Genomic DNA, 8,163 nt, shown 5'->3' with positions numbered 1-8,163 from the left:
AAGAGTGGAAGTCTGTGTTTATATGAATATCTTCCTTATGTTCTTTCACTGTGGCATCGAATAAAGACTTGGAATATATTTTCTGGTCCGTTGTTACATATGGGGCACAAGAAGCTCAAGGCTAACACAGACGAGTCACATGGAGTAATTATTCTATTGAGGTTTTACTGCACCTTAACCAAAGGAACTGAGAGAACACGGGACCAAAAATAGCCGAGTTTCCCCCTTGAACCATAAGTTAATAATAAAACATGGAGTATTGAATCACTACTGTGAGAAGCTAATATATAAAGTGTGAAAAGTACATCAAATGTTACTGTGCTATTGATTAGTCGTAACAACTCTAATGTTGAACAGCTTGTATCTAAGTGTGTAAGTGGCAACATTTGCCTGGTTCCTATCAACTTGACAATAATATCTCCCTTTCAACCAACTCTAGTATATCCTTCAGTCGAGTGGTGAATTTCCCTACAACATTCCTAGTTATTCTCTGCTCAAATTTGGTGTTTTTCAGCCACATTACACCAACACTAACATCACACTTGCATGAATTATGTACAGAAGTAGAGTCTTTGATCTCGTATCTGAACTGCACCTGCAAAGATTAAGAAATAAACCTAATCAACTCTTCCTGCTTTTACAGAACGGACAACTGTAATGAACAACTGAAACGTACTCGGAAATGATCACCAAACGGGACATCATGCAGGGCCATGATCTCATTGATGGTCCATCCACCGTCATTTGCGATAGGAGATTTCTGCTGTGTGCTTGTAACTTCACCACCAAAGACAGAGATGAAGCGGTTGAATTTGTAAGATACGAGTCTCTCAGAAACATTGGGAGCTACAGTTTCCCATGAAGTAGTCACATAATTGAGACAGCCAGATTTGCTCATTACTCTATGCTCCAAATCTCCTCCATCAAACATCTGCATCAGTGATTTAACCTGCAGAATTTCCAGCAAAAAATCCAAGGCCCCTAGTTACTCAAGAGATCTAGTCTAGACTGGTCAATTCCCCAGGCAGAGGGAAAGAAGTAGGATTATTGGATAAGTTTCTCCAGAACTTGCCAGTGTTATAGACCTGAACAAATATAATTAACACACTTGTTTACCACTTAACGTCTAAATTGCTCATTCTAGTCCTAGCAGAACGCAGAAGTCAATTCAGTTCTGGTTTGGGGCAGTAATTTATGTCAAAACTTACACTTACAGCTTCAAAAATATTTAAAAATAAATCTTGAGATATTCTACGAAAATACTTCCTCAGCTTTCCCTCCAATCATGTTTTACAGATAAAACAGACAAAGCTCAGGGTCATAAAAACACCACAAAATTCAGACAGTCAAATGTAAGATGGAAAATTTATAACAAATAAAAACTTACACTGACAGGTAGTTCTCCAGAATAGACTTTAGACATTTGTACATCCTCAACGACCAAGTAGGATGCATTGTCTTCAGACAAAACAAGCTTTTCATCCTTCTCCTGCTGCACTTCTACAATTTGTGCTTTCTGATCTGGAGGCAGTGTCCTTGTTCTCCACAACACCATGATTGTCCTGTTACAACAAAACAATGTTCTAATCTCATCATCGTCGAAACATAATGTGCAATCAAATGTAAGTCCTATTTTTTGTCACTGACACCAAAAATTTTCCCCATAATACCTGCTTGCAACATTGAATGACACAAATGAATGAAAACAGAAATGCAGTCGGCCTTCTTCATCTTGATACCTAGCACCGTGCCTAGCATCAACTCCTCGACCTTTACGCAAAACTATTACAAGTGCAGGGCTCCACATGGTTGACCATGATGGGGAAACCACATTAACATCCTCAATATCCTCCCACAGGAAGAAAAACTTTGTTTTGTGACCAAACAAATTTGCATAAAATCCAACGATTCTGGCAGATAGAAAGATCCGCCCCTGCAGTAGCAATACAAAAATTAAGTGATATGCTAGATTTCAACCCTAGGAGTTGAAGATCAAATGTTCATAAACCGTGTGTTAAAAAGAACCAATCAAATATAAAGCCATCTGGTCGAGCGTCAGTTTGTAGTATACATCTCTGTTGAAAATAAGTGAATGCTACTTAGGAAAGCATCCCCATATTTTTGAAATGGAATAGATATCACATAGTCAGAAACTTCCAGATGTGACTGCTATTTAACACCAAGATTTTAATTGAACTTGAACTATTTGCTTTCCTAATTTCTTTCTTTGTTTTTCATGCTTGCTTGCTTAATTACTTTGTTTATCCCCCCCCCCCCTCTTTATATTTCTTGCTTGCTTAATTACTTTGTTCATCCCCCCACCCCCAAGTGTAGAACAAACTAGCATTATCAGTTCATCATTAACAGATTTGGCATAATCATAATGCATTGAAATAACAATCAAACACCACAGATCACTTAGAAGTTGATACATAATAACGTAGCATATACTCCAATGAAACCTGTAATGGCATCTTTCTTTTGAGGGAGCACGAGTAGTCGTTGATTAAAAATTCTTCTGGAGGCAGCCCAAAAATTTTCTGAAATGTTGAGTTCTTGTGTGGCGACCGAACGTTTAACTGCCAAGCATATCAGTTGGATGTTTTACACTTCTGCTACTGCTAAACAATATGGAGGAAAAAAGAGAAGATATAACCCTACCTTCTTCCCAACTTCTTTTTCCATCTTTGTTAGGTAGTCTCGGATAGTTTCAACTCCATTGTTATTGTCCAAAAAAATCCTCAAGTGCAACTTCGATTGTGAAGACAGAGCAATTTTTCCCTCAAGAGGAACCCAAATGTCTGCCAATTCTGCAGAAGTGTGTTTTAGGAAATTAATTTCTGCATGCCCAAGCGATGAAGCTTGATCAAATGGACCGTCGAAGTCGAAAACTTCCACATCTAACACCGAAGGTGGTTCTTCTGCAGCATCAAACTCTAGTATCTCTGCAAAAGTATCAGGTAAGCATATGACACTAAAAACAACTAACAAACAAGAAAGAAAATGAGAAGAATATGCACACCACTCCACTGAGGGTCAAGAGTTTGAAGCTGGACAGAGCTAGTTCTTGTTTTGCCATTGCATGTAAAGACCACGTATGGATCTGGGAAACCTGTTGGGTCCAAAGAAGTTAAGTTCATTCCCTCAATCAAAGCTACAGTAAGTACCCATCCATCACCTTGTGCTTTGACTCCATGATCGTTTCCTGTCAAAACCAGAATCTGTTAACTTTAACTATGGGCACAAAACCATGTTGTGCATCAAACAACAAAAGTTAGACAAAGAAAGAAAAGACAGGACATATTTAAAGACCTCTTCGCAGCCTAGCTTCTACAAAACGTGAAACCATATTATATACCCGCTCCAATTGAAGAACTAGTATTCCGCTGGTGATAAATTCTCCAACACTATCCGGCAAATCAAAACCATGATACTCCAGTCCATGTAATTTGCTAGGTTCACTTAATATAATGTGCACTAATACATACAAAACCATGAAAATAGTTGATACAACTGTAAAATTCCAAAAGTACTCCTTTGCCAGTTCCCAATCTGACTGATGTTCAGTCTGCAAAGATGCCAAAGCCCGATCTTTCTCCAAGACAACCTTTGAAGTTGTTACTTTCAATTTGCGAGCTAATACCTCAGCAAACTGGTAAAAACTCTCCTTCAATCCTTGCCGAGCTCCTCCTTCAATCATTGATTTCATCATAGTGTTCTGGCTGAAGTTAATGGCCCAGGATACAACCAGACGCGCGGATTCTTCACCAGAAGATTCCTGTTGGCCAGGCATTATCTTGTAAAGCAACTCAATCTTGAAAGTACTCCCATATGGAACGTCAGGGGTACTTACAGAGACAAAAACAGAAAATTCTTTTCCATCAGCTTTAACATATGTTTGCTCCTCTGTGGCTTGAACAGCCCTAACTAATTTACTTGGTGCTTTCATATAGGTGACAACTCTTGTTAAACACATTTCATCTGATTTCCATGACCACGGACCCTCGTGCATATCTGTTGTACCCTGCAACTCTGCCAGATCTTTCCTGAACTGTGAATCAGGAGCAAAAAGAAGCATGTTAAGATCTTTTGACGACACAACATATGTCTGGTCCAGCAGGACTCCACCCTGCAGGTCCCCTGGCATTTCTTTATCTTCACTTGTTGTCCGCATTCGCTCAATCGCTTCTTCAAAGCTATGGCTAACCGGAGACTCCTCCAAACAGTCTTCATAGTCAGATGTAGTCGTGGATATATCAGAAGAATCATCCTTCTTCGATTCTTCCTCGTCGCTTTTCTTGGCTTCTTCATTCTTGCCGAAAAGTTTCTCGAAATGGCAAGCAATGTTCTTCATTAAATGTTTCCCTTCCGAAATTTTCTTGGGATGAGCTGCAAAGCCATGCAAATCTTGAGAAGATTTGCTTATCACTTCATGTTCTCTAGAAGTATCATTTGTTGGATTCACATAACAGACATGGTTAGAGGATACATCTTTGCCCTTCCCATGTAAGGAAAGAGTGAGAAGAATCTTCCCTGCATTGATAAGGCAAAACATCTGCTCATAATACAAATAAAGGAAAATAAAAACTAAAAGATAAAAAGCACTAAACCAATAGATAGTTTCAATTCATAAAAAGAGTTGGGGTTTTATCTAAGAAGACACCAGTAAAAATGCGGAACCCTTTTTAAACTGATATAGATAAAAGACTATCACTAGCTAAAGAAAATGATTTTTGTCTAATTAAATTACAAATGGTATTGTTTCTTCATCATTCTCCAGAAAATTGGTACAAGGAGGTGTCGTATTAGGTAACTAATTGAAACAATGTACACAAGGAGAAATAAAAATGGGTCGTTAGTACATATCCAAACATCTGCTAATGATTATTGTAGTGATTATATCACCCCAATGAGGTGGAGGCGGTTATCAAATTAAGTGTGAAGAGCAAAAAGTATCAGACATTTACAAATTAAATCCACCCAACTTGTCACTGTCAAACTTACATTCTACTTTCTACTCCACAAAGAAACAAAAGCATCAAAATGGGGTGAGGTTAAAAAATAAAAGAAGGAGAAATGAAAGGTATGAGAAATTCTAACCGCAATCTCTGTTAACTGATTTTGCACTTTTGGGTTTTTGAAGAGAAAACCAAGTGGGAGGCAAGTTCTGATTTTCCTCAGCCGCAACGGACCAGACGGGTATTTTCACCTTACCAACTAAATCCCCATAATGAACATTAAGGAATCCAGAATCATCACGATGTTGATATACAGAGAGAACAATTTCCTCCTCTACATCGTTAACCCTGAACACAAACTCTTCATTCCAAATAGGGTTCCTAGTATTTTTCAATACCCTTGTCTTGGACTTGAACCTTCCTAGTTTTAACTTCACATAAGAGTCCTCCACTGCCCATTCCTTGCCCTCCAACAAATACACGTAAAGTCTCATTCTTCTTTAGTACTAATTAGAAAATGCAATACGCCGATTCGATTTTGCTTTGCCGCGGAGGACACAAATAGAAAAGGAAGTGCATCTTCTTTCTAGCTCGGTTTGTTGGTCGTAAGTTGTATGGGGAAGAGAGAGAATTCATGGTGAAGCCATGAAGAAACGTGGGTAGGCTTGGAAAGTGACACGAGAGGGAGGGAGATTTTGTTATTTTTGGGGAAAAAGAGGAGGCGGTTTGTATAGTTTATTATTAGCATGTTTGGGGCTTTGCTGGAATTGGATACTCATACTCCCAAAACCGAAAGTTTTATTTTTGGCACCCCTGAGGAAATACGAAACCCTAAAAAAAAGATTTATCTTCCTAAATTAATCTTAATTAATTATTAGCTTAACGCATTAAAATATATAAATAAGAACAAATTTTAAAAAAATAAAATTAATTCTATCTTAATTATGCAGATGAATATTTATTTTGAACTAAAATAAAAATATAAAATAATCAGTTATTGTGGACCGGAAGGAGTAGCATGCTAGTTTTTCTTCTCTTTTGGTATGGGAGGGGAAGCGAGTTATGTGAGGAGTGTGAGGTGGTGTTAGGTAAAAAATTATTATCGTACTAACTTATCATAATCAAATAATAAATTAATATAAAAATATATATTAATTAATTATAATTTACTAATAATAGCTTATATTAAAATATGTGTCATGTATCTATTAAGTTGGTATAAATATCGGATATGTATAAATTTTTACTGAAGCTGTTAGTTATGAAAAATGCTTATCCCCATAATTTTGTGTAACTTAAAACCAAGTATAATGCCATATTATATGACTTGATCACAAAATAATCCAAAATTAAAATACATTTGAAGAATTATAGTTTTGCTAAGTAATAAACTTATGCTAAGCTTTGATAGTCGAAATATACTAATTAGTATTAATTTATCAATTAAACTAGAGCATGTGAAATTTGTAAGGGAAAAAAATATATTGATCTTAACTCAACGTCACAATTGTTTGATTAAAATTGTCAAATATTATATAAGGAGGTAACATCTATTCAGGGGCAGAGCTACACTAGTGGGTGCGGGTTCGGGCGAACCCAGTGACTTTTTTCGGAAGCCTGCATTTGTATTGAAATATTTACTAAATCTATATAAATATACACTGTCGAACCCAATAACAAAAGGGTGTTGATTCAACGGTAAGGGTTGTGGGTTCGTTGGGAAAGATGGGGGTTCGATTCTCGCTGAAATATAAAGGATATGAATATTTGTTGTAAATAAATACTGAAGTAGCATGAACGGATTTATGTGGAGTTATGTGGAGGGGGATTGGTTTGGTGTCGGTGACTAAGTGCCCCTCTTGTCTCCTTTTTTGTCCCCAAGGTCAAGAGTTCGGTTGCTCATATTCCAAAGGCGCTACTTCAATTCAAGCGCAAGCCCTCCTTCTATTGCATAACTTAAAAAGGTTATAAACAAAGTACCAAAGTAGTTGCGGGAACGATACGCTTTGGTTATCGGCGAAGGCTTCCAAAGTCCCCGTACAATTCTTTTTGATTAATTTCGTTTATAATTAATTAATTATTAAATTCCTAATTCCCCATGCTTTCCTTCTTTCCAATTAACAAACACACATGTTTTTTTTAAAAAAAAATCCTTTTTGCCTATGTCTTTTTCATTTTCTTGTCTTAATCATTCTTTTGAGTACAAAAACTTTGAAATTCTTAAAAACAAAGTACTCGTGACTCATCTCTCTCGGCTCTGAGGCTCTCTGTGAATTCAGAGCAGCAAAACCCCCTGCTCAATATTAAGTGATGCTTTTAAAAATCTTTTTGAATGATTGTTTAGTTTGCTATATAGAGTGTGAGATATTTAAGATTGTAAGTAATAATGTTATTACTGACCGTTTTTAAAGTATAAAATATTGTCGAGGACAATTATAAAGCGAATGATATTTTTTGCGAATATAGTATTAATATAGTTTGCTCGTCAACTTATCGTTACTATAAAATTTTATATAATGGAACCAAACATCTATTTTAGAGATAATAGTGCACCCGAATAACTACTGATGTTCCCGCGTTTGAACGTGTAGTGTGATCCATTGATTGATTAATTAATTAGTTAGCATGCTTATTGACATGCACTGACAGTCAAAGTAAACATAGGTGAAAAGTATAGTAGAAGAGAAAAAATTAGAAAAGAGGGAAAATCTTAGTGGCGTTTGGACATAAGAATTGTAAAATTTTAAAATAGGGGAAATTTTTTTTGAAGTGAAAATGATATTTTAAATTTAGAGTTATATTTGGACATGAATATAATTTTGGATTATTTTTGAAGTTTTGTGAGTGAAAATTTTGAAAAATAGTTTTTTGGAGTTTTTTAAATTTTTGAAAATTTTCAAAATGGATCTTCAGGTGAAAATTGAAAATTTTATGAACAAACGCTGATTTCGAAAAAAATAAATTTATTTTAAAAAAAGAAAAAAATTACTTATGTCCAAAAGGGCCGTTAATATGCACTAAATAACGACCACCTGGCATTTTAGCCAGCATGGAAAAGAGCGGCTGCCAATTTTTTAGGCGAAGCTTGATAACAACATTGACCAACTGCTACAAGGCAATAAAGTCATTATCTAGATTGTAATTGTAGCATACCTTAGAGGAAATAAAAAAAAACGGAAAAGGGCTAAATATATTTCTCTACTTT

The 8,163-nt window shown here is 36.1% G+C and overlaps 1 protein-coding gene across 2 annotated transcripts; it reads right to left on the bottom strand.

The window, feature by feature from the left end:
* Positions 1 to 259: 259 nt before the first annotated feature.
* Positions 260 to 5,692, bottom strand: LOC104106807 (C2 and GRAM domain-containing protein At5g50170). Of its 2 annotated transcripts, XM_009615439.4 has the most exons (10): positions 5,101 to 5,692; positions 3,313 to 4,533; positions 3,179 to 3,205; positions 3,023 to 3,112; positions 2,662 to 2,945; positions 2,463 to 2,579; positions 1,671 to 1,933; positions 1,388 to 1,562; positions 677 to 949; positions 260 to 595 (listed from the first exon to the last, which is right to left on the bottom strand). In XM_009615439.4, exons 1-10 carry the CDS (start codon positions 5,450 to 5,452, stop codon positions 401 to 403), a joined length of 2,997 nt encoding a protein of 998 aa, XP_009613734.1. In that variant the 5' UTR covers positions 5,453 to 5,692; the 3' UTR covers positions 260 to 400. The 2 variants fall into 2 exon arrangements, with proteins under 2 accessions (XP_009613734.1, XP_009613733.1); XM_009615438.4 differs by having other exon boundaries at positions 3,023 to 3,205; positions 5,101 to 5,691.
* Positions 5,693 to 8,163: the final 2,471 nt, after the last annotated feature.

This window comes from Nicotiana tomentosiformis, chromosome 3 (genome assembly GCF_000390325.3).
Source record: "Nicotiana tomentosiformis chromosome 3, ASM39032v3, whole genome shotgun sequence".
NCBI lineage: Eukaryota > Viridiplantae > Streptophyta > Magnoliopsida > Solanales > Solanaceae > Nicotiana > Nicotiana tomentosiformis.
Note: the sequence above shows the minus strand (reverse complement) of the source record. Positions and strands in the feature narration are given on the sequence as shown.

Excerpts from the sequence above, each read along its gene's own strand:
- LOC104106807 (XM_009615438.4), bottom strand. The coding sequence starts at position 5,452 with ATGAGACTTTACGTGTATTTGTTGGAGGGCAAGGAATGGGCAGTGGAG. Across the intron at positions 1,563-1,670 it reads TCATTCAATGTTGCAAGCAG|GACAATCATGGTGTTGTGGA; the intron begins GTATTATGGGGA and ends TTGTTGTAACAG. Across the intron at positions 596-676 it reads CGTTTGGTGATCATTTCCGA|GTGCAGTTCAGATACGAGAT; the intron begins GTACGTTTCAGT and ends TAATCTTTGCAG.